A 26,847-nucleotide genomic window follows, 5' to 3' on the forward strand; every position below is an offset into this window, starting at 1 on the left:
GGAGGAAGACACTTATGATATTCTCCTTTCATCTCTAAAGCAAGAGTTATGTGTGACTGACTATTATCTTTCTCATTTGGAATCTGATGCAAATGTTTGGTAAAATCCTTTGAACTCTAAAAATTTGTGTCTTGTGTGAATCTGTTCCCCACAGTCGGAAGAATCCTCTTGGTCTTATCATTGCTCTGGATGAGAACAAAGAAGCAAGGGGAGAGCTATTCTGGGATGATGGGCAGTCGAAGGGTGAGTGACTTGAGAGGGTGTGGCCATTGCAGACATAACCAGGCTCTGTCCCTTTACTCCTGCTGGTCATTCACCTGAGGATGACATCTTACCAGGCTTCCTAGTAACAGCAGCCCAGGAAAAGCAAAAACCACGTGCTTCTGGTCATACTGATAGATGAACCATAGGTTGAAGGAGAACATACCCTCCACCCAAATTCTTTTGTTGGTTTGACTCTTAACAGACCGTTAAGGGACACAGTTTCATGACTGGTGCTTTAGCTCTGAAATGTATATTATCTCCAAATTCTGGGGGACCAATATTGGTGGTGAGCACACACATTCCTACTATCTATGTATGTATAAATCAGTGCTTTAATACACATCAGTTGCTGTGCAGTAATGATCTTGTGACCCCAGTTTAGAAAGTACAGTCCCAGGGAACACTTGCTTTGGAAACATTTGGAGAGTCTTTGCAAGGTGATAATAGCACAGAGAAAGGAAAAACATGGCTTGGACTTGTATACTTCATTCAAAATATTGTCATTCCCAAGATGCAGTTTTAAAAGTCTTAGTTTCATTTAAAAAGAACGGATTGAAAAAGTTTGAGCAGACTCAACATCTAAAGAAGTTAGTCCTGGTTCTTCCTCCCAGGCCCATGCTCCCAGAAATAAGACTCAGACTCAAAATATATTTACAAACACATTGGCCATATGGCTTGGCTCTTCTCTAACTAAAGCCATAACTGAAGAAAATCCATTTATTTTAACCTATATTCTGCCACATTAGTGGTTACCTGTGCTTAAGAACCATGTGTCCGTCTCATCATTTCATCATATCTTCCTGGTTGAATCTCCTGATGAGCTCTCCGATTCTCTCTCCTCCCAGATATTCCACCTCCTTATTTCCTGCCTAAGCCATGGGACATCATATTTATTATTGACAGGTGTCATATCCATACAAACATAAGATATTTTCTTTACAAATGTCTTCAACATATAAATCATTTACTGATTGATTATCATCAACATGATCAATAATAAAGACATCCACTTTCACCCATGCCATACATTTTCTTCCTGGAACATGCTCATATAACCCAATGTCTCTGCCTATCAAGTGGCTTTGTTACTCGCCTGTCCCTTAGCAACAATTCCTTGCGCTGTTTCTAAAACATTTTTGTTTAATTCACATATCAATGTGACGGCTAAGTTCTTCTCTTTGTGCCTAGCTCTCTTCATTTAATATGATGTGCCTTAGGCTCATGCAAGGTCACATGATACAGCATTTCTATGGTCTCACTTGTGGAAGACTCTATGTTGTACATGTCTCATCACTTCTTTTCTTACTACCTACTCATGGACTTCTAGGTACTGTCCATATATTCACAATTGTAAAATGTATCCAAGATTTCAAGTTAAGCACTGAGCATAAATAAGTCTTCTAGGAAAACAATAGGGAAAATATTCTTTGTCACTGGTCTTCATAGACAAAGCCAATGACATACTACATACACCTTGAAGTCTTCTATACAGGAGAAGGGAAAAAAGATAGTTTTCAAAGGCAGCTTACAAAGAAGGGAAAAATGGAGCAAATTATGTATCTGACAAAAAATTCAATGTGAAGACATAAGAAGTACTCTTAAAATTGAAATCAAGGGAATCATAATGTGATTTTAAAATAGGAAAAATGTCTTAATAGATATTCTTTCAGAGAGGACACACACAGAAACATGAGAAAATGGTGAGCACTAGCAATAAATTCAGATTTAAATAAAATATTATAATGAGGTATCACCCACATTTTGCAGTATGAAATAATTAACTTATAACAAGAATTAGTGCAGAAACCCAGAGGGTCCACTGACATCCTTTTGTGGAAATAGAAGTTGGTCTAGCCATTGTAAAACAAAGTTGAAAATAAAATGACTTTATGATACAATCATCCCACTTCTCAACACACATATATGTGTGTCTATGAAATGAACTTGCCAAAGAAAATCTGTACTCTATGTTCATTGTAGCATTATTGCCAGTAGGCAGAAAACACAAATAACTTGTTTGCACTGATCAATGAATGAATGAAGAAGTAGCATTACTAGATTTATCTGTCATAAGAGACATACCTCTTTGGTGTTTGAAATCGACTGTCAACTTTAAGGAGAGGACATAAATTTGACTTCCTGCAATTGGCTATGCTAGGCTGACTCATCTCTCTTTTGTTTTCAGATCTCACAACCAATAACATTCTGTGTAAATTTTCAGTCACTCAAGTAAGTAGAAAAATTCTTTTAGGGATCTGAAGTGTAGGCTTTTATCTGTTTGTATTTATTGGCATGGGTATGTTTGTGACTACATTTGCTGCAATGGCTGTGTATATACAGATTCCTGTTTATGACTTAATTCCCAGTAATTACTCATGCTATCTAAAGGAGACAATAACATTCAAAATCAAAGCAAGTAGTATTTTCCAATAGAGTTTTATGCAGCCAATGTCTTTCTATAGTTAAGTAAAAGATCTGTCTGCATGTCCTCAGTTTTCCTCCTAAGCATATGTTAGTTGATGATCTCTACTCAGAGGCTTTCCTGTCTGCTCTAGGATGTGGCATTTGAGGGCCTACAGAACCTCAGTTCATTCATGTGTGTGTAATTCTGCTTGACGTATTTCAGAACCGCTTGGATGTGAGCACTTCAAAATCAACCTACACGGATCCTGATAACTTAACATTTCAGGAGATTAAAATTTTTGGAACACAGGCACTTTACAATGTTACAGTGAAACACAATGGTATGGTAAATCAGATGTCTCCTCAAGTCAGTTATGATCCAAACATGAAGGTAAGTCTTTATTTTTTTGAGGTTTTTCAAATTGGCATTATGGTGATTCTTTTTGTCAAAGTTGCTGTGGTTCTTAAAGGATAAATGCACCTCTGAGGTCTGGTGGATAAGTTAGACTATTAGGAACTATGGTGGCATGTGGGACATATGGTGACATGTCTGAGATGGAATGAGTCAAGGAGCTGCTGGGGCAAGGAGAACAAGGGCAGATGTTTATGTTTTTGTTTTGTTGTATTCCCAAACTGGCTCCTATTGCCTCTCAAGAGTTCTGCTCTCTTACTAACTTTATTATCATATACACACATATATAATTTGCATGTAGATAATACACATACAAATAAGTCACATGTAAGTCACATATATGTCTCATATATATAAAAGCCATATATATATACATATAAAATACACACATACACACTCCAACACACATATACACTTAAATGACATATTTAAGACAAAAGAATTTGAAGATCCTACCCAAATGATTATTATGTATTGGATAAGATGATAACAAGATAATTCTTCACCGGAAAGTGATACGACCTTATCCAACACACATACATATATACACAGACATACACAGACATGTAGACACACATATATTTATTTGTCTGTGTGTTATACATGCACATACACACATATGAACATGAATATCACAGATAGGAAAGTGGAGGTCAGGTCAGATGAATGCAGTTCTGAGAGCTATTGGCCAGTGCTGAGGCCTAATACATTAATTTTTCTTTTTAAGTTCTAATGCTTTCTCCCTTTCTTTCTTCAGTATCAAGATTCTAACTCTAACACACACATACACTCTGATGACATATTTAAGATAAAGAAATTGAAGATGCTTTCCAAATGATTTGGGGTATTGAATTAGATGACAACAAAATAATTCACCTGGCAGAATTATGTTGCATTCCTTCATGCATTACAAAAAGGAGAAATCCCCTCTCAGTAATACTGAGCACACATAGTGGGACTGCTGAGTTGGCATGTATGAAGGTTTTACCAATTTTGGGGAAAATAAGCCAGTTTCTCCTTCTAGAGCAATGGCATGTTGTCATGTCTGAAGTTTTGTTTTGATAACATGTATTCAGGTCTATGGTTGGTTTTACTTTTGCTGCTGTCCAAAGCTTAGTAAAATTGCTGGGCGCAGCTTTCTATGAAGGGTGGGAGATGGATCTATAAAGATGGTGTGAAATTCATTAGTTGACCCTGGCAAGAAATCCCCAAAGGGCAAACATTTTTGTCCTTCTGTTGGTATTAGATGAGTGTTGTTAGCATACATTAGTAGCTGAAGGTTCTAAGGACTGATGTCCTTTCTTCTCTCATGATTGCAAGAAGCTACTTAGTTCTATCAAGGTGCCCCTATTCTAGGAGAGAGAAAAAGGCAAAACAAAATAAGCAGAAAGGAAACATAGTAAAAAGAGGATGGCAGGGGTAAAACTGAGTGAGGGGGGAGGAAGAAGGAAACATTTGCCCAGGTGCTGACCGTGAACTTAATGTGAACTTTTCAGAGCCACGGCTATAATACAGATTAAAATGTAATTATCAACTAAGAGCTTTGCTATTATAAAATGAAAACTACAGAAAGACATATGTTTTATGAATAACAAACCAGGAAGTATGTTCCACAGTGGGCCCCACTTTTCCATAAAAGGAAAATAAACCCATTCAAGCTGACATATCAGAATAAGCCAGTCCAAGAACGGAGGATATCCTCATAATATCACCCTGACAGTCCTGCGCATGTAGGATCAGTAACATTTAGTTTTAAGTGGAGATCAGCTTATTCCACAGGAAGCACGTGTAAAGTCTATAAACTATGAAGTTTATACTTAATTTAATTTTCAGAGTATCACAATGGTTCTCGAACCTTGTTAGATGGTAGTGGAGAGGTAGAATTGGTAAGATGGGAAGTATCAGATCAGGAGGAGACTAAGAGGGTCAGGATAGTCCTTAAAATGTCACTTCACCTCCTAAAAAATGAAAAGGTTTTAAAGAAGAGTCAAATTTTAAAAAAAGAATTAGAGAAAATGTTGAATATTTAATTTGATGAGTAGGATATCAGAATATTTCAAGGTTTAAGCAGACGATCTTAGATAAGTGTTAGGTATGGAAAGAAATGTAATTCCCCCCGCCCCCCGCTCACTAGTTTTACAATTGGTTAAATTGATATTCAATAAATTCATTTAGTTTGACTAATATCTCATAGAAATATAAGAATGAGAGCTGCCTCATTTTCTTTGATAAAATGCAATGGCCAGGGCATGTAAAGAAGGAAACACTTTTTCTTGTTCATGGTTTAAAGGTCTGGTCCATTGGGGGACAGAGAGATGGCCGAGCAGTTCAGAGCACTGCCTGCTCTTCCAAAGGTTCTGAGTTCAATTCCCAGCCACCACATGGTGGCTCACAATCCTCTGTAGTGGGATCTGATGCCCTCTTCTGGTGTGTCTGAAGAGAGCAACAGTGTACTCACATATATAAAATAAATAAATAAATCTTAAAAAACAAAAGGTTTGGTCCATCATGGTGAGAAAATCCAGATGGCAGGAGCTTAAACCATTTGGTTACATCACATCCACAAACAGGAAGCAGAGAGTGATGGAGAGTGATGAATGAATACTGTTACCCATTCCAGGATCCAAGACAGGAATCACACCACTCACTGGACAGACAACCCCTCCTCCATCAATGCAATAAAAATAATCTCCTACACACATGGTCCTACACCCATGTTCCAGGTGATTCCAGAGTAGAGGAAGCTACATTAAGACAACATTAACTGTCACAGGAATCTGGCACTGCGATCGACACTACATGTGCCCACATTGACAGGAACACTGCTTTGGGGAGAGAAGTACAGAAAGAAATGCCAGAAGAGCGGAAGAGAATTTTTGTGACAAAATAAATAGGGACAGATGGGTCAGGGAAGGAATGAAAAGGACCACAACACAACTATTATTTATTCCAATAATTAATTGCACCATTTAATAAAGACTAAAGGAGTAGCAGACTGACATTTCCCCACTACTGATGATAGACTCTTATCTAATACACAGCTCTCCTCCTTTAAGACAGGAATGTGCCTTGATTGTCGAGACTCTGTTCTTATTTCCAATTTGCTTTCTAAATTTTCAGATTGTGTAAGGGCTTCTGATGATAAACTTCTTGTGCCTTGTTCACCTCCACAGGTTGCACTTATTACAGGCATCCAACTTCTCCTGAATGAATCCTACACAGTGGAGTGGGATGGCAGCATCAGGGATGGAGAAAAGATGGATTGTTATCCGGATCAACATGGGGCTTCTGAAGCAAACTGCACTGCCCGAGGCTGTGTCTGGGAGGTAATGTAGCTGAAGATGTTAGTGCACAGTAATACTACTCAAGGTTTCATGAAATGACATGCTGGAAACTTTTGCATAGCCTCAAAGTCATAGGGAGAAAGCACTGCTTTTGGAATCTGGTGAAGATTGGAGCATAACTGGGGATTTTTAATAAGTACATTTCTTGAACACCAGCTATTAAGATATAATGTGTATATGTATAAAATCACACAGACACACACAGACACACATACAGACACACACACAGACACACAAACACACACAGACACACATACAGACACACACAGACACACAAACACACACACACACACACACACACACACACACCCTTCTTCATATAAGTTGCCTTTTCTAATTCTTTCTATTTGATAATTCAGGTTCCCCTGCTGATCTAGGATATTGACTCTTTCCAGGTTTCCAACTCTCCTGGGGTCCCCTTTTGCTACTTTGTCAATGAGCTGTACTCAGTCAGCAATGTTCAATATGACTCCCATGGGGCTTCAGCCAACATCTCCTTGAAGGCTTCACCTTATAGCAATGCCTTCCCCTCTACACCCGTGAATGAACTGCAGCTGAAAGTGACCTATCACAAGGACGAAATGCTTCAGTTTAAGGTAAGCACAGGGTGTGTGTGCTATCAGGTGTGGACAGGGCCTTTCCAATCCTGATGCTCTTTGCTAGTCAAGGCTACAGAACCTTAAAAGCAGTTTTGTGTTTAAATTTCTGCAGTAAAATAGACTGTATCTTAACTGAATCCAGAGAGAAATGAGGCCCTTATAGAACAGTATTATAAAATACCAGAAGTTATTTTCCCACCTGTATCTTTAAATGAATTTCCTCTGGCCTAGATCTATGATCCAAACCACAGTCGGTATGAAGTCCCAGTCCCTCTGAACATCCCCAGCTCTCCATCCAGTACCCCTGACAACCGCTCGTATGATGTGTTCATCAAGGAGAACCCATTTGGGATTGAAATTCGTCGGAAGGGTACAGGCTCTGTCATGTAAGTGATTCCTAGTCTGCTGCCAAGGAACTGCTTTCCTTAACATTCTAAACCAGGCTCACTGTTATTGAAGACAGCTGGCTTAAAGTGTCACATTGTCCATGATCAGAACCATAAGGACGTAATTTCCCTTCTATCTGTGAATAGGGGGAAGTTTTTAGCATCTCGATTCATAAGACATTTACATTGGGGCATTTACCATATTTTAGGGCTCCCTTCAGTGTCTTAGATGTTATGGTGAAGCCTCATGTTGGATGCACATGAGTACCTGTTCTCAGCAAACTACCATAGATAGTGATACAATATATACAGGAAGCTAATACGGCAGTAACCATGCTGTATAGGAAAAGGGACAGGGTGACCAAGTTACCGGGAGGTCACTGCTTCTGATGTGGTCTGAGTGTCTCTCTGAGGAAGAGGTATCATTTGAAATAGAAACTTGAGAAAGAAGAGCCCACTATGGAGTTCCAAGAGAAGAGAAGTAATGTTTGTGATAGAGAGGAGACAAAAAGCATGATGTTCAAGCACTGGGGTCTCTTTAGTCACAGTCTTGGATGCCTGCAGAAGGAGGGTCCTCAAGGACCAGGGCATGTGTGAGTGACAGCAGTTGAGGTAGTGAGAATGGCTTGGGTTTCTTGCTGTGCAGAGGATATTTGGAAAGGCAGCAGCAATGGAAGTAGGATGAGTGGGTGATGATCACTGGGCCATTAATGGGGGGTACTTGAGATTGTTTTATACCAATACATTTATGTTTTGTTTGAGGGACAGCTGCTAGAAGCAACCAGGGAGATGACTGTTTTCATAAATATCCCTTCTTCTCTGCAGCTGGGACTCTCGGCTCCTTGGCTTCACCTTCAATGACATGTTCATTCGCATCTCCACCCGCCTGCCCTCCACATACATCTATGGCTTTGGGGAAACTGAGCACACAACCTTCAAGATAGACATGAACTGGCATACATGGGGCATGTTTTCCAGGGATGAGCCCCCAGGGGTAAGGAAAGGGTGTTTGCAGTTGGCATTCTCTCCCTCCCTCCATACTGTGTGGCTTGTGGTTCTTTCCAGATGCCACTTGATTACGTCCTTCTACTTGTAGGCAAATGGACATATTTTTAAGAGTTACCTTTCCTCCGCTGTTCTTAACAGAGAAAGCTGACTCAACTTAGCAATCAAATTTTTGTAGAGTTTCTTTCTTATGCACAGTCTCCTAACATCTTTTTTGCCTATTACTCTCAGTACAAGAAGAATTCCTATGGTGTCCACCCTTACTACATGGGGCTGGAGGAGGACGGCAATGCCCATGGAATCCTCCTGATGAACAGCAATGCCATGGGTAGGATGACACCTGTGTCCTCTTATTGTGCGCCAATCATTCTTGAATTGTTTTTGAATGGTTTTGATTTGGCTACATCTTAAGTCAAAAATAACGTCTCTGGGTAATGTTTTTTTTTCCTGCTTAGCCTTCCTTTTATCCTAGAGATTTATGACTCCTTATGTTTACTAAACTTTTTTTGCTATTATGTAAAACACATAAGAAGGCAAGGCAAAATCCTAATTCCTGAGGGGCTCCAAGTTCCTGGGTATCAGCTGGAGGCAACTGGCTATATAACTTGGATTATTGCCAAGCTTTTGGGTTAGAACACTACCTCTGGCACAATGAGGTTGGGAATATTTTTATGCTAAATAAGAAAGGGGCAGAAAGTCGAGTTCAGAAATAAGTATTGTAGCTGCTAATGAAGCCTTGGGAGGTGACACTGAGACTTAGTGCTACTTTGAGATTTTTATGAATTTTATACTATTATGATATAGATGTTATGATAATTTAAATATTCATAATTTTAAAACTTTTAATAAGGAGCGTTAAAGGGATAGGATGCTGTGGATTTTTTCTTTCTCAGTTCTATGTTGCTTTAGTGCATAAAGTCTGCCTTCCATGGTATAAAATGTAAGTGAGACATAGAGCTGAAGTCTGATTGGTTAACCTGAAGGCTTTCATTATTGTTGATGGTTTTCTGTTTTCAGACGTGACATTGCAGCCCATGCCTGCTCTGACGTACCGCACCACAGGGGGAGTTCTGGATTTTTTTGTATTTTTGGGGCCAACTCCTGAGCTTGTCACTCAGCAATACACAGAGGTAGGAAGTTCATTTGATTGTCATGTATTAATGTTAGCATATCCTCTGCTCCCAGTCATGCGTTTATTAGTGTAATTTTCACGTGGTAATTACAACCATTGGCTTTATTGGAAAGAAGTATATTACAGAAAAGGGATCAGTCCCTGCATTCCAGCACCATTACATTTACAGCTTCTCTAATTGTTAGAGCATTGCAGGCAGACTGCTGGTATTAGCCGTGGTAGTGAGGCATGGTAGTGGGGGGGAGCATGATGGTTGTGATAGGAATGAGAGTGTTGTTAGTAGAGTTAGGGGTGTTTGTGGAAACCTTTTTTGGAGTGGTGATAGTATGGGGGTGATTGTTGTATTAATAATCATTGTGGTAATGGTGGTAATGTAGTTGATGAGAGTGGGGAGATGCTGTCATTAGTGCTGCTCCTGCTACTGCTGATATTGGTTAGGGTCATGGTGACCATGGAGCAATGGTGATATTCATGCTAGTGACAGTGATGGGGTGGCTATGGAAATTGTAACTACTGTGGTCCACAAAATAAACATTTGTGTGACCATTTTTACATCAGTTAGCTGCTACTTGTTAGGTCACTTCAGGGACATTATCACAGTCAATACTCATAAAAACATTGTAAGAAATTACACTTATCCCTATTTATGAGAGGCAAAATATGGGGGAAAAGTCACATAACTTTCCCTGTGGTCACACAGCTGCCAGAGTTACAGCCTCGTTGTTAAGGTGGGGATTTTACCTATGGGATTTGTGCTCCTAACCACAGCATTAGACTTCATTTAAGGAAAGGGGGCAACATTTGAAATGTAAATAAGTAAAATATTAATAAAATAAAAGTAATAACATTAAATAATGTTAGGAACAAGATTTTCAGAATTCCTAGAAAATAAGCCTTAGGCTACTAGGAAAATTTTCTCAGGGTGTCATTAGGGGAGAAAGACGTGTCTCCCCAATATTTTTCTAGAGTTGAATTTGTCTAGTTTGGACTGGCAAAATATTCTTCTTTTATGTACCTTCCAGCTTCTCCTTAGAAGTACTAATACTTTCTGTCTGTTTTCTAGTTGATTGGTCGGCCTGTGATGGTACCATACTGGTCCCTGGGATTCCAGCTGTGTCGCTATGGATATGAGAATGATACTGAGATCGCCAACCTGTATGATGACATGGTGGCTAAGAAGATCCCCTATGTATGTAATGTCATGCTGTCATGGCGTGCTGGCTTTGCAACCTCAGAGCTAACCGAGTCTGTGTGGAGCCTGTTCCTACTGTAGTGTATTTTTGCTCCTGGGGATTTTAGCATTAGTGACTCAGACAAAGAAAGAGTGAGGAACTAGTGTTGGCACAAGGAATTTAGTCATAAGGTTCTTTTCATAACAAAGAAAAAAACGAACCCAAATTAGTGAGACCATTGTGAGGAGTTGTTATGGCTCCAACATTCTCAGACCCCAGGCACAGGTATAACAAATGCAGAGTCTAGGGCTTCATTGACAAAGAAAATATATGTGGAGCCAACCTCCCTTGCTTGAGGGCAAGAGGCTTCCAATAGGCCTGATCTAGGGGATTCTTTTTCGTATTTAATCAATTTTGTCTCTATATTATTCTGTTCTTCATCTTCTTTCCATTAAAGCTAATTAGGTAATTAAATATATCATCTTGATGAAAAAAGTATGTCTGATCACCCTTGGTATTGCTTTTCTACAGTCCTTGTATGGTTTTGCTTTATGTTACATTGACTTACAGCAGACTTCCTGTCCATATATTATTAGCACACTGTTACAGTTCCTATGGTCAAGAACCACTGATTCCAGGGGCAGCCTGCTGGGGGAAGACACAATAACCATGCACCATAGCATCAGCTTTGTTTCAATAGTGCTTTTATTTATATTTACAATGGTCCTTCCAGACAGGATTTATTATTCATCTTACTCTGTTTTCATGTTGTGAGATTAAATGTTATTTTGAGTTTTGGGTGAAGTCACATGAGAAAAAGAAAATGAAAATATCCCAGAAACCAAACCCATACTGTGATATCTCTAGAATGGGACAGGGACATTCTCTTCTGGAGCCTGGACTGTTTCCACCATCAGTCTCTCTTCCTTGTGTCATCCCAGGATGTGCAGTACTCAGACATTGACTACATGGAGAGGCAGCTGGACTTCAAGCTCAACCCTAAGTTCTCTGGGTTTCCAGACCTGATCAATCGTATGAAGCATGATGGGATGCGGGTCATCCTCATTCTGGTTAGTTCTTGTGTGAATGTGTAGGCTGTGAATGGGACAATGGATGGACTAGTGCACACATCACCTTAGGCCATCTGTCCTTTCCTGTTCTAGGAGAGAAATACATGTGTATTTTAATATAATTAATATCAGTGTATTTCTTGGGAGCCGTGGAAACTACAGTGCAAATTGAAACTGGGGAATAACAATTCCCCAACCCTTGACACCACTCTATCTTCCATTGTAATTTTCCCGACTGTTCTGTGCTCTGACTGCAGGATCCAGCTATTTCTGGCAATGAGACAGAGCCCTACCCTGCCTTCACCAAGGGAGTGGAGAATGACGTCTTCATCAGATATCCCAATAATGGAGACATTGTCTGGGGAAAGGTATGGGTTGTAGGGTGACCCGGCAAGACTCATCTTGGGCCAGAGTCACTATTAGTGTTTTCCTGGAATGTTGATTTTGTGTCCACTGTGTTTGGTTTCAGTCTTGTCATTTTCATTTTCTTCCCTGTGTATATTTGTAGATATTCTTAAGGTCTTTGTGAAACCCATTCTTTTTTTAGAGCAATCCTCCCTGACTACTATGAAACATGACTTATAGTTCCCTAAGACATTATTTATTATGTCCAAGACATTGCTGTTAAATCTTTTCTCTTCATAGGTCTGGCCTGATTACCCTAATATCACTGTGGACCCATCTCTAGACTGGGACAGTCAAGTGGAGGTAAAAGGCATTTTGTGGCTCTTGAGTGATGTCAGCATTATCTTGAAAGGGAAGTCATACCCAGAGTTCTAGAAATTCCTGTTATGCTACTGAGCATGGTGATGATATACTTGTGACATGTGTCTTTCCTGTCATTCATGTACGGATAATCTCACATGCACATTTTCTTCCTATTTGTTTCATCTCCAATTGTGATGTCACTATTTTTGTTTTTAAGGCCTAAGACTCAGAGAGTGTAAGTTACCTGCTCAATTTTATTAAAGATATAATGGTGACTTCAAATCCAATGTTGTCAGAATCCAAGGATCCACAGCCTTTCACTTGGGAGATATCTCTAAGGAGTTATTTTCTCTCTGAATTGGGGTTCTTATTGTTAAGGTTGCTTTTTTCTGTGGATATCTCTTTTAAGCAGTTTCCAACCTTTGTCTTTATCAATTAGATATTTTTCTATGTATATTTCCCCCTACAGACAGGCTTCTCCATCTTCATACTTATAAATCCTGCCTCTGACTCCCTCTCTGCTATGGGTCTCAGTGTTGTTTTAACCTCTTTAGTCTAATATTGTATTATACATTTGTTTCTCCTGGGAGCAAGTTCTTCCTTGTAAATGATCTGGATACATTACAGGTTCTGAACCTGTTTCCCCTTGGGTTTCAGTAGCATGTAGTAGTTTCTTGAATGAACACGTAGTTCATCCTGCTCCTGTCTGTATTCTGTCCATCTTCTGATCAAGATGCTCACCTAACAGACTGGTGTGTATCCTGTTTGGTTTCTTCTGAATTGTTTGATTGTCTGATAATATCTGACCATGGTCCTTAGGGGGGTGGGAATCTCCTGGAGAACATGTACCTGAACTAACCTTTATTCTTCTTCCATATAATTATTCTTTCCAGACAGGCATGTACGTGTGTGTGTGTGTGTGTGTGTGTGTGTGTGTGTGTGTGTGTGTGTGTGTTCCTGTTTTTCAACTTGCCTAGAGAATTGCCAAAGTCCAAGAAAAGGTCTGTTTAACTAGGGCACCTAGTCATGGGTGATTAAGTGAGGAAGATTGTGTCTGTATTCTCAATCAGTACTATAACTTACAATGTCTAGGGTTAAGAATTAACCAGTTAAACATTTTTGTGGGGACAAAGCACAGTAGTTGTAATTGCAGATATTAGTCATGAACAAAAGCCCAGAGCCAAAATCTCTTTGGGAAATTATTCAAGTGTAGATTTTAGCTAATGCTCAGAGTTTTCATTGATGTAGGAGAAAACTGCAATGGGACTGATAAGAATTAGGACTAATATTCATGCTTTTCACAGAGACGTTGGTTTTCAAGGCCAAGTCCAGTCCTGGAGAGGAAGTCATATATCCCATAGAACTATAATGGCTGGGGGCCAAGAGCTCAGACTTGGGATAACTCTAGTATCATAGATAGAATTTTCATTAGTGCAAGCCAGAGGTGTTCAGTTACTGGGTTTTAATCTCTGACCACTGTAGTCCCTTTGAGAGCAATAGTGCTGTAGATGTAAAATGAAATCTTCAGACTTGGGACTGGGTTTCATGGGCATTAGACTGCATGTATTTATTTTCTGTTATAGTAAATATAGTAGAAGAGAACAGAAACTAATGGGGTCATATTTTAACTATTGGGATAATTTATTCAAGCTCAGTTCATGTTTGATTTATATTACTAACAAGAATCTTTATAAATTTTGATCTGTTTTCCTGTCATCTTTCTTTTTTCTTTCTTTCTATCTATCTATTAACTATCACTTACGGTATAATAAGAGTTGAGAAAACTCCCCAGCTTCCTGAGCTTTTTGTCACTTCTTACAGAGGATCACTTGAATCTGACAATTCTGTTATGTCATGGGAACACAGGCCAGAAACATTAAATTACATAGGTTCTATTGGATTTAACTTTTGATGTTGATAAGAGGAGTCATTTCATCAATCATAGGACTGGCTATTAACTTATAAGATCTATACTCCCTCAGCCTTTAAAGCAATGTTGACCCCGATCATTAGTCCCCTGACAATCTGAGAGCAATGTTGATTGCATAACAAGTGGTGAATACTATGGAATACTGAGTATGAAATAACCAGGAATCTTGAAGCTCTCTTCACAAAGAATCCTCATGCTTTAAATCAGCCCTGGTAAGAAATACTTCAGTAGACATCACAGAAAACATTTAGACTACCCTGAATGACTCCTGAGCAATAGAATAATCATAAGCAACATGTATTTACAAGATCAGTTTTATGAGTCTGGTGAGGAAGTGTTTACCGATGTCTAGGTCTGTCATTACCGAAACATCTGGGAAACAAACATACCAGCTAAGAAGGGTGTGAACGGAAGGCTTGTGACATAGAGGCTCAATCATTTAATGCTTAAGTGTAGATTTGGATACAGAAAAAACCTTTTGGTATTTTGCAGTGCACTGTGGTAAGCAATCCTAGGGCCAGTCATACAGGTGGACTCATGACATCAGAAAATGAAGACCCATCAAAGGGAGGACAGATGCAATCTTGCAAGTGTTGATAGTAGAAAGAATTAGGCAGAGCCAGCTCTTTGTACAATGGTGGGTCATTTTTTACTACACAGTAAGGATCATCAAAGCTGTACATAGATTAATAAAATACTGCCAGCCTAATTTCCCACTTGTAGCCTCTAAGGGATTCAATTTGGGCTCAGACATAGTTTATAACTCTTATTTATTCATCGTTCCTTCCCCTTCCCCTGCCACACCAAGTATCTCATCAACTAAGCTTGGTCTCTTATTTGTCATGTAAAGATCTCTTTGTCTAACATCCATTTCTCACAAAAAGATACACCAGAAAGTAATTGATCAAAATCCCCAGTGTAATGAAATCTTGCCTCTTTCACTCAGACCTCTGAATCTTGATGCCTTTTTGTTTACTTCAGAGCATTCCTGTTTTATGTTGTGTCTAGACATTGAACGCTATGTAATTGCAGACCCCAGACCAAACTTCCTTCTTATTGTCCGCACTCTCTTATTCTTGGCTCTCTGATTCTTAGCTCTTTGACTCTCACAACATAATGAATAACATACACCAAAGACCATAACATCCTCAAATGAGCAACAGTGGAATGGTATATAAGATTTTATTGATACTAGCTGTTTCAGACATAAATCCACAAATAATCAATGAGAATTTATAATCATTTTAAAATTACTTCTTGGGTTTTCTAAAGTAATTACAGTAGGGAATATAAAGATTGATCTAAAAATACTAGTAAAATCCCTTGCTTGCTAAAGCTTAATGCAATTAAGGAGTGATACCCTGGATTCAGTTTTCATATGAACCTTGCTTTTATTATTTGAGAGCAGATGAAGAGAGAAGGTGAAGCCTCTTCCTTATATCTTATACTGATGAGCACAAAATTATGCATTTTGTGTGCTCTTTGAAAGCATAAATAACAAAAATACAAAGGAGTCCGATATCATTGTTATCCCTTTGTTTTGGGTGAAAAGTCTTTCTTTTTTACCAATTTGGCATTCGGTACCAGAAAAACGTCTTGCCTTCTATAGATTCTCACTGGTTCCTTCTTTCTCTCAAGGCAGTCATTAGGAAATAGGGATTAACTTGAGGGTTAGGAATCTATAACATGAAATAGTGAGGTCAGAGTGTTGACATGAGAAAGAAAAGCAGTCTGTAGAAAATGTATGAATATTGGTAAGGAAGGTATGTAGTTTATGCTCATTTATCTCTGCACTGAACATTTCTAAAATATGCCAAGAATATATTATTCTGATTACCACTTTCTACTACCACATAGTACAAAAGTTTATTTGAGCTAAATTCCTAGGACGTATCTGCTGTCCAATGTGTTCCCTTCTGACAGGTGAATTTTGTTACTCTGGCAGCAATACCGAGCTTATGTGGCCTTCCCAGACTTTTTCCGGAATTCAACTGCCCTCTGGTGGAAGGATGAGATTAAAGAACTCCACAGCAACACACAGGATCCTGCAAAGAGCTTGAAGTTTGATGGCCTGTGGATTGTAAGTGTGTATGGGTACACATGGATAGGTGTGGGTATATATATATGGGTGATAGTGGGGCTTTTTTGTATGGTCCAGGGGATGATAATCTTCAGGAAGACTGTGGGTGTACCACTCCATACTTCCTCTGACAGACTGGAGTAGCTCTGATTCTCCGCAGTCCTTAGAACCTCTAAAATACCTACTGCCAAGCTTTGGTGATGGTTACTGGAAAGCATTTGGAGGCTTGCTTGACCTGGAGGGTTGACTTGTACTTTCTAGCTACTCCCCCTGGACCCCAGAGGATAATGGTTCTCCCTGGGAAGTATCCGTAGGGATCACTAGAGATTGGTTGCTTTATTCATCTTTCCTTGTCTCTGATTGGATGTAAGTATCTTTATGTGTAAACCACATCTCTGACACTTGTAGGACATGAATGAACCTTCCAGCTTTGTGAATGGGGCAGTTCCCTCTGGCTGCAGTGATGCTACTCTGAACCGCCCTCCCTACATGCCACGTAAGGACCCTGAGTTTTTTTCTACCAACTGAGCAATTCTTGGAAAGATGAACTCTGCAGGAGAACAGCAGCTAGAAATTACCCTCACCACCAAGTACAGGTTCTCACTGTTGCTGTGGTACTGGGACCATAAACAAAATTGCACGTGCATGCATGCGAGTGCATGTGTATGTGCATATGTGTGTGCTTATGTGTGCACAAGAACCTAGACCTCTAGGCAAATTTCAATGATCAGTACAGAAGATATTCAACAGTAGTAATGTTTGCAAGGAATTCTAACATAAATTTGTTAGTTATTCAGGTTTATGTTAATTTATATACAGAAATGTAGTTGCTATTAATGGTTATTTTAAAAGGGCCTTCCCATTCTCAGGGAATTAAGGAAATCTGGAGTTGTAGTACTTATTGCTTTAGTTTTATAAGTTATTCTATGAGCTGTGTGACCTTCCATAGGTTACGTGAGACTTCTGAATCTCAATTTTCTATGCCAAGATTCAGAAAACTCTCAATCAGGGACACAACTCTTACAGGAGTTATAGGAAACAATTTGTACATTAGCATTCCAGTTCGAGACTTGTCTCAGAGTGTGTGATAACTTGCACTCTTTCTCATACCACCAGGTTCTCCAGTGGATTTGGTGTTGAAAACACCTGCAGGAGTGTTGTAGTTAGGTGCTGACCACTGTTCTCATACTCCTAGGGAAAAGGACAGGCCTAGGGGTTGTCCTGTTAGTCCTATGATACAGATTTTAGAATTCAGAAATGAAATCAGCAATGAGAAGATTCAGAACTGCTTTTCATTTTTTTAATCCTACTTCAGATTTGGAAGCCAGGGACAGGGGCCTGAGCAGCAAGACCCTGTGCATGGAGAGCGAGCACATCCTTCCAGATGGCTCCCGGGTGCGGCACTATGATGTACACAGCCTGTATGGGTGGTCCCAGACCAGACCCACCTACGAGTGAGTGGCACACTTTTCTGCAGTTGGCATTATCAATTGGGATGGACAGTCACTGGTGTAACTTCCCAGTATTTCCTTCTGTTTTCTATTCAAGGAATTAAGAAGAATTCAGTGGTTAATTGTCTAGGACAGTGCTTCTCAACCTTCCTATTGCTGTGACCCTTTAATACAGTTCCTCATGCTGTGGTGATTCCCCCCCCCCCATTAATTTCATTGCTACTTCATAATTATAATTTTGCTACTGTTATGAATTTCAATATAAATATCTGATATTTCAGATGGTCTAGTGCATCCCCTGTGAAAGGGTCCTGCGACCCACAAGTTGAGATCTACTGGTCTAGAAAGTCTTACTTCTTAACAAAAGAGTACTTCTACATGGAGACAGATCTTTGATTATGACTGGGAGGGCAGGTTTAAATATGGCACTGTCTCATCATTGAGAAATTTATTGTCCTTTTGAGGAGCACATGCATGGGGACAGAAGAAATTATTACACAATGCAGGTGGTGATGTGATAGCATTAGCTATAAGAGACAAAAGGAAAACAGGGTACTATAATCTATTTTATTTTAAAAGTGAATTGTGCTTACTGAGACTTTTATCCATTATTCTTATATGATCTAAGGGTAGCTTACTGAATTAGCATAGTTCCACTTGGTAACCCCGAGGAATCATACAGCTCATACAATTTCAGTCTAGCAAAAGAATTTATCTTTTAGCTCATCGATTATAGAAAAATCAAACATACAATGGATAAAAAGATAGGACTTGTGATTGGTTAATATTTGGGGATAGTGCAATCTGTTTACCACAAGGTGAAGTCATTAACTGACTACTGTGCAAAAGCATTAGTACTACTGTCTCATCAGCCAGCAAGACCCTAAGCCCTAGGGTTCCAGAGAACAGGATCTGGGTCATTCCTGTTCTACCTTCAACTTAACTCTTTATTTTCCCAACCAGAGCAGTGCAGGAGGTGACAGGAGAGAGAGGGATCGTCATCACCCGCTCCACATTCCCCTCTTCTGGACGCTGGGGAGGACACTGGTTGGGAGACAACACAGCTGCCTGGGACCAGCTGGGGAAATCCATCATTGGTGTGTAGGCTGTGCACGGGGGATTCTGTAGATGGGCATGGCAGTAGAATCCTTGGTGAATGGGAAAGAGGAGGCAGAGAATGTCCTGTCCTGACTCTGCTGCATCTCTCATTGCAGGCATGATGGATTTCAGCCTCTTTGGCATATCCTATGTAAGTGTCCTTTACATGCTCCTCCTCCCTAGGAAGATGACAGTGTCTCCTAGAAAGCACAGAGAGCTCACTTTGTCCCATGTTGTTTCAGACTGGGTCAGACATCTGTGGGTTCTTTCAAGATGCCGAATATGAGATGTGTGTTCGCTGGATGCAGCTGGGCGCCTTTTACCCCTTCTCCAGGAACCACAACACCATCGGGACCAGGGTATGAAGTCAACTTTCTCATCTATATTATGTCACTGGAAATATATATGTATATATTACTGCAGTTTCTGAGAATATTCCTGCTGTCTGTGTTCCTTGGGGACATCTTCAAAGCCATTAAACCTTCATTCCTAAGAAGCATATTCTTCAGTATTTGATGAATTTTAGTAAACATTTTCTTTATGTCCCATAAGGAATAGCTTATGCTATTTTCCTGAGAAAGCTGTGGCTGTTTTTCAACTACTAACAATATTCTTGAGGTCTCATGCACAACTGTTTTTAGTCAGTTGTATAGAAATATTTAGGGTAAGCTTTCAGTGACCTTACATCCCTTGAGAGATAACTGCTGTACTCTGAACACTTTTTTCTTTTCCTGTAGAGACAAGACCCTGTATCCTGGAATAAAACCTTTGAGGATATTTCCAGAAGCGTGCTGGAGACCAGATACACCCTGTTGCCATATCTCTACACCTTGATGTACAAGGCCCACACAGAGGGCAGCACAGTCGTGCGGCCTCTTCTCCATGAGTAAGTGTCAAGCAGGAATCCTGGTGACCAACTAGCTGACTCATTCAACCTGCTGGATGGGCATTGGTGCAACAATTCTTTCAACTACTGAAACAAAAAAAAATGCAACTATATTCAACAATTGAAACCATTAGTCCAGTTTGTCCTTGGCTCTCTAAGAAGAGAGAACACTTTATTTTCTCTTACAACTGAATTTTATAAACATCACAGAACTTGGATGGAAGTTCTTTTTTTAACAAAAGAAGTTTTTAAATGATAAGAAACAAAATACCATAACCTTTTCCTTATTGGGACATTTAAAAACCATCGTATCTTCTGTAATTTATGTTTACAAAATGCATCAATATCACTAAAGTGGGTGTTTTAAGGGGGAGTTGGGGGCTTTCCTTATATTTAATGCTGTGCTAAAGAGGAATGGAGATATTTTATAGTGGCAATATGGTCAAATTTCTTCTGAGGGTTTAGAGAAGTGACTTGTGGGGCATGTGGTCTATATGACTTGATTAAAATAGAATAGAGATGCTCTTGGTCTCAGCTGCATTTCTGGCTTGAGTTCAGACTTGAGGATTTTTTTTTTTATTAACTTGAGTATTTCTTATTTACATTTCAGTTGTTATTCCCTTTCCCGGTTTCCAGGCCAACATCCCCTTAACCCCTCCCCCTCCCCTTCTATATGGGTGTTCCCCTCCCCATCCTCCCCCCATTACCGCCCTCCCTCCAACAATCACGTTCACTGGGGGTTCAGTCTTAGGAGGACCAAGGGCTTCCCCTTCCACAAGTGATCTTACTAGGTTATTCATTGCTACCTATGAGGTCAGAGTCCAGGGTCAGTCCATGTATAGTCTTTGGGTAGTGGCTTAGTCCCTGGAAGCTCTGGTTGGTTGGCATTGTTGTTCATATGGGGTCTCGAGCCCCTTCAAGCTCTTCCAGTCCTTTCTCTGATTCCTTAAATGGGGGTCCCGTTCTCAGTTCAGTGGTTTGCTGCTGGCATTCGCCTATGTATTTGCTGTATTCTGGCTGTGTCTCTCAGGAGAGATCTACATCAGGTTCCTGTCTGCCTGCACTTCTTTGCTTCATCCATCTTGTCTAATTGGGTGGCTGTATATGTATGGACCACATGTGGGGCAGGCTCTGAATGGGTGTTCCTTCTGTCTCTGTTTTAATCTTTGCCTCCCTATTCCTTGCCAAGTGTATTCTTGTTCCCCTTTTAAAGAAGGAGTGAAGCATTCACATTTTGATCATCCGTCTTGAGTTTCATGTGTTCTGTGCATCTAGGGTAATTCAAGCATTTGGGCTAATAGCCACTTATCGATGAGTGCATACCATGTGTGTTTTTCTGTGATTGGGTTACCTCACTCAGGATGATATTTTCCAGTTCTCTCCGTTTGCCTACGAATTTCATAAAGTCATTGTTTTTTTTTTTTAATTAACTTGAGTATTTCTTATATACATTTCGAGTGTTATTCCCTTTCCCGGTTTCCGGGCAAACATCCCCCTCCCCCCTCCCCTTCCTTATGGGTGTTCCCCTCCCAACCCTCCCCCCATTGCCGCCCTCCCCCCCATAGTCTAGTTCACTGGGGGTTCAGTCTTAGCAGGACCCAGGGCTTCCCCTTCCACTGGTGCTCTTACTAGGATATTCATTGCTACTTATGGGGTCAGAGTCCAGGGTCAGTCCATGTATAGTCTTTAGGTAGTGGCTTAGTCCCTGGAAGCTCTGGTTGCTTGACATTGTTGTACATATGGGGTCTCGAGCCCCTTCAAGCTCTTCCAGTTCTTTCTCTGATTCCTTCAACGGGGGACCTATTCTCAGTTGAGTGGTTTGCTGCTGGCATTCGCTTCTGTATTTGCTGTATTCTGGCTGTGTCTCTCAGGAGCGATCTACATCCGGCTCCTGTCGGTCTGCACTTCTTTGCTTCATCCATCTTGTCTAACTGGGTGGCTGAATATGTATGGGCCACATGTGGGGCAGGCTCTGAATGGATGTTCCTTCAGTCTTTGTTTAAATCTTTGCCTCTCCCTTCCCTGCCAAGGGTATTCTTTTTCCTCATTTAAAGAAGGAGTGAAGCTTTCACATTTTGATCATCCGTCTTGAGTTTCATTTGTTCTAGGGATCTAGGGTAATTCAAGCATTTGGGCTAATAGCCACTTATCAATGAGTGCATACCATGTATGTCTTTCTGTGATTGGGTTAGCTCACTCAGGATGATATTTTCCAGTTCCAACCATATGCCTATGAATTTCATAAACTCGTTGTTTTTGATAGCTGAGTAATATTCCATTGTGCAGATGTACCACATTTTCTGTATCCATTCCTCTGTTGAAGGGCATCTGGGTTCTTTCCAGTTTCTGGCTATTATAAATAAGGCTGCAATGAACATAGTGGAGCACGTGTCTCTTTTATATGTTGAGGCATCTTTTGGGTATATGCCCAAGAGAGGTATAGCTGGATCCTCAGGCAGTTCAATGTCCAATTTTCTGAGGAACCTCCAGACTGATTTCCAGAATGGTTGTACCAGTCTGCAATCCCACCAACAATGGAGGAGTGTTCCTTTTTCTCCACATCCTCGCCAGCATCTGCTGTCACCTGAGTTTTTGATCTTAGCCATTCTCACTGGTGTGAGGTGAAATCTCAGGGTTGTTTGGATTTGCATTTCCCTTATGACTAAAGATGTTGAACATTTCTTTAGGTGCTTCTCAGCCATTCGGCATTCCTCAGCTGTGAATTCTTTGTTTAGCTCTGAACCCCATTTTTTAATAGGGTTGTTTGTTTCCCTGCGGTCTAACTTCTTGAGTTCTTTGTATATTTTGGATATAAGGCCTCTATCTGTTGTAGGATTGGTAAAGATCTTTTCCCAATCTGTTGGTTGGCATTTTGTCCGAACCACAGTGTCCTTTGCCTTACAGAAGCTTTGCAGTTTTATGAGATCCCATTTGTCGATTCTTGATCTTAGAGCGTAAGCCATTGGTGTTTTGTTCAGGAAATTTTTTCCAGTGCCCATGTGTTCCAGATGCTTCCCTAGTTTTTCTTCTATTAGTTTGAGTGTGTCTGGTTTTATGTGGAGGTCCTTGATCCACTTGGACTTAAGCTTTGTACAGGGTGATAAGCATGGATCGATCTGCATTCTTCTACATGTTGACCTCCAGTTGAACCAGCACCCTTTGCCGAAAATGCTATCTTTTTTCCATTGGATGGTTTTGGCTCCTTTGTCAAAAATCAAGTGACCATAGGTGTGTGGGTTCATTTCTGGGTCTTCAATTCTATTCCATTGGTCTATCTGTCTGTCTCTGTACCAATACCATGCAGTTTTTATCTCTATTGCTCTGTAATACTGCTTGAGTTCAGGGATAGTGATTCCCCCTGAAGTCCTTTTATTGTTGAGGATAGCTTTAGCTATCCTGGGTTTTTTGTTATTCCAGATGAATTTGCAAATTGTTCTGTCTAACTCTTTGAAGAATTGGAATGGTATTTTGATGGGGATTGCATTGAATCTGTAGATTGCTTTTGGTAAAATGGCCATTTTTACTATATTAATCCTGCCAATCCATGAGCATGGGAGATCTTTCCATCTTCTGAGGTCTTCTTCAATTTCTTTCCTCAGTGTCTTGAAGTTCTTATTGTACAGATCTTTTACTTGCTTGGTTAAAGTCACACCGAGGTACTTTATATTATTTGGGTCTATTATGAAGGGTGTCGTTTCCCTAATTTCTTTCTCGGCTTGTTTCTCTTTTGTATAGAGGAAGGCAACTGATTTATTTGAGTTAATTTTATACCCAGCCACTTTGCTGAAGTTGTTTATCAGCTTTAGTAGTTCTCTGGTGGAACTTTTGGGATCACTTAAATATACTATCATGTCATCTGCAAATAGTGATATTTTGACCTCTTCTTTTCCAATCTGTATCCCCTTGATCTCCTTTTGTTGTCTGATTGCTCTGGCTAGAACTTCAAGAACTATATTGAATAAGTAGGGAGAGAGTGGGCAGCCTTGTCTAGTCCCTGATTTTAGTGGGATTGCTTCAAGTTTCTCTCCATTTAGTTTAATGTTAGCAACTGGTTTGCTGTATATGGCTTTTACTATGTTTAGGTATGGGCCTTGAATTCCTATTCTTTCCAGGACTTTTATCATGAAGGGGTGTTGACTTTTGTCAAATGCTTTCTCAGCATCTAATGAAATGATCATGTGGTTTTGTTCTTTCAGTTTGTTTATATAATGGATCAGGTTGATGGTTTTCCATATATTAAACCATCCCTGCATGCCTGGGATGAAGCCTACTTGATCATGGTGGATGATTGTTTTGATGTGCTCTTGAATTCGGTTTGCCAGAATTTTGTTGAGTATTTTTGCGTCGATATTCATAAGGGAAATTGGTCTGAAGTTCTCTTTCTTTGTTGTGTCTTTGTGTGGTTTAGGTATAAGAGTAATTGTGGCTTCGTAGAAGGTATTCGGTAGTGATCCATCTGTTTCAATTTTGTGGAATAGTTTGGATAATATTGGTATGAGGTCTTCTATGAAGGTTTGATAGAATTCTGCACTAAACCCTTCTGGACCTGCGCTCTTTTTGGTTGGGAGACCTTTAATGACTGCTTCTATTTCCTTAGGAGTTATGGGGTTGTTTAACTGGTTTATCTGTTCCTGATTTAACTTCGATACCTGGTATCTGTCTAGGAAATTGTCCATTTCCTGAAGATTTTCAAGTTTTGTTGAATATAGGTTTTTATAGTAAGATCTGATGATTTTTTGAATTTCCTCTGAATCTGTTATGTCTCCCTTTTCATTTCTGATTTTGTTAATTTGGACACACTCTCTGGGTCCTCTCGTTAGTCTGGCTAAGGATTTATCTATCTTGTTGATTTTCTCAAAGAACCAACTTTTGGTTCTGTTGATTCTTTCTATGGTCCTTTTTGTTTCTACTTGGTTGATTTCAGCTCTGAGTTTGATTATTTCCTGCCTTCTACTCCTCCTGGGTGTATTTGCTTCTTTTTGTTCTAGAGCTTTTAGGTGTGCTGTCAAGCTGCTGACATATGCTCTTTCCTGTTTCTTTCTGCAGGCACTCAGCGCTATGAGTTTTCCTCTTAGCACAGCTTTCATTGTTTCCCATAAGTTTGGGTATGTTGTACCTTCATTTTCATTAAATTCTAAAAAGTTTTTAATTTCTTTCTTTATTTCTTCCTTGACCAGGTTATCATTGAGTAGAGCATTGTTCAATTTCCACGTATATGTGGGCATTCTTCCCTTATTGTTATTGAAGACCAGTTTTAGGCCGTGGTGGTCCGATAGCACGCATGGGATTATTTCTATCTTTCTGTACCTGTTGAGGCCCGTTTTTTGACCAATTATATGGTCAATTTTGGAGAAAGTACCATGAGGAGCTGAGAAGAAGGTATATCCTTTTGCTTCAGGATAGAATGTTCTATAAATATCCGTTAAGTCCATTTGGCTCATGACTTCTCTTAGTCTGTCGACATCACTGTTTAATTTCTGTTTCCATGATCTGTCCATTGATGAGAGTGGGGTGTTGAAATCTCCCACTATTATTGTGTGAGGTGCAGTGTGTGTTTTGAGCTTTAGTAAGGTTTCTTTTACGTATGTAGGTGCCCTTGTATTTGGGGCATAGATATTTAGGATTGAGAGTTCATCTTGGTGGATTTTTCCTTCGATGAATATGAAGTGTCCTTCCTTATCTTTTTTGATGACTTTTAGTTGAAAATTGATTTTATTTGATATTAGAATGGCTACTCCAGCTTGCTTCTTCTGACCATTTTCTTGGAAATTTGTTTTCCAGCCTTTCACTCTGAGGTAGTGTCTGTCTTTGTCTCTGAGGTGTGTTTCCTGTAGGCAGCAGAATGCTGGGTCCTCGTTGCGTATCCAGTTTGTTAATCCATTTCTTTTTATTGGGGAGTTGAGGCCATTGATGTTGAGAGATATTAAGGAATAGTGATTATTGCTTCCCGTTATATTCATATTTGGATGTGAGGTTATGTTTGTGTGCTTTCACTCTCTTTGTTTTTTTGCCAAGACGATTAGTTTCTTGCTTCTTCTAGGGTATAGCTTGCCTCCTCATGTTGGGCTTTACCATTTATTATCCTTTGTAGTGCTGGATTTGTAGAAAGATATTGTGTAAATTTGGTTTTGTCATGGAATATCTTGGTTTCTCCATCTATGTTAATTGAGAGTTTTGCAGGATACAGTAACCTGGGCTGGCATTTGTGTTCTCTTAGGGTCAGTATGACATCAGTCCAGGATCTTCTGGCCTTCATAGTTTCTGGCGAGAAGGCTGGTGTGATTCTGATAGGTCTGCCTTTATATGTTACTTGACCTTTTTCCCTTACTGCTTTTAATATTCTTTCTTTATTTTGTGTGTTTGGTTTTTTGACAATTATGTGACGGGAGGTGTTTCTTTTCTGGTCCAATCTATTTGGAGTTCTGTAGGCTTCTTGTATGTCTATGGGTATCTCTTTTTTTAGGTTAGGGAAGTTTTCTTCTATGATTTTGTTGAAGATATTTACTGTTCCTTTGAGCTGGGAGTCTTCACTCTCTTCTATACCTATTATCCTTATGTTTGGTCTTCTCATTGAGTCCTGGATTTCCTGTATGTTTTGGACCAGTAGCTTTTTCCACTTTACATTATCTTTGACAGTTGAGTCAATGATTTCTATGGAATCTTCTGCTCCTGAGATTCTCTCTTCCATCTCTTGTATTCTGTTGGTGAAGCTTGTATCTACAGCTCCTTGTCTCTTCTTTTGGTTTTCTATATCCAGGGTTGTTTCCATGAGTTCTTTCTTGATTGCTTCTATTCCCATTTTTAATTCCTTCAACTGTTTGATTGTGTTTTCCTGGAATTCTTTCAGGGATTTTTGCGATTCTTTCAGGGATTTTTGCGATTCCTCTCTGTAGGCTTCTACTTGTTT

The 26,847-nt window shown here is 39.8% G+C and overlaps 1 protein-coding gene across 7 annotated transcripts in view; it reads left to right on the forward strand.

Annotated features, from left to right (window-relative positions):
- The window catches only part of Mgam (maltase-glucoamylase), a 160,490-nt gene that overhangs the window by 122,306 nt on the left and 11,337 nt on the right, over window positions 1-26,847 (forward strand). For 6 of the 7 annotated variants that reach the window (NM_001427451.1, XM_063285350.1, XM_063285349.1 and 3 more), the window contains 20 exons: window positions 155-243; window positions 2,450-2,493; window positions 2,891-3,058; window positions 6,253-6,405; window positions 6,819-7,019; window positions 7,254-7,408; window positions 8,234-8,402; window positions 8,645-8,741; window positions 9,431-9,543; window positions 10,609-10,734; window positions 11,659-11,787; window positions 12,045-12,155; window positions 12,433-12,495; window positions 16,371-16,505; window positions 16,914-17,001; window positions 17,821-17,959; window positions 18,920-19,053; window positions 19,171-19,205; window positions 19,297-19,413; window positions 19,792-19,940. In NM_001427451.1, the coding sequence (NP_001414380.1) occupies window positions 155-243; window positions 2,450-2,493; window positions 2,891-3,058; window positions 6,253-6,405; window positions 6,819-7,019; window positions 7,254-7,408; window positions 8,234-8,402; window positions 8,645-8,741; window positions 9,431-9,543; window positions 10,609-10,734; window positions 11,659-11,787; window positions 12,045-12,155; window positions 12,433-12,495; window positions 16,371-16,505; window positions 16,914-17,001; window positions 17,821-17,959; window positions 18,920-19,053; window positions 19,171-19,205; window positions 19,297-19,413; window positions 19,792-19,940 (2,415 nt within the window). Of the gene's footprint in view, window positions 1-154; window positions 244-2,449; window positions 2,494-2,890; window positions 3,059-6,252; window positions 6,406-6,818; window positions 7,020-7,253; window positions 7,409-8,233; window positions 8,403-8,644; window positions 8,742-9,430; window positions 9,544-10,608; window positions 10,735-11,658; window positions 11,788-12,044; window positions 12,156-12,432; window positions 12,496-16,348; window positions 16,506-16,913; window positions 17,002-17,820; window positions 17,960-18,919; window positions 19,054-19,170; window positions 19,206-19,296; window positions 19,414-19,791; window positions 19,941-26,847 lie in introns of those variants that run through there. The other variant, XR_005503531.2, reaches the window with a different exon arrangement.

The sequence above is a fragment of the Rattus norvegicus genome, chromosome 4, assembly GCF_036323735.1.
Source record: "Rattus norvegicus strain BN/NHsdMcwi chromosome 4, GRCr8, whole genome shotgun sequence".
Lineage (NCBI taxonomy): Eukaryota > Metazoa > Chordata > Mammalia > Rodentia > Muridae > Rattus > Rattus norvegicus.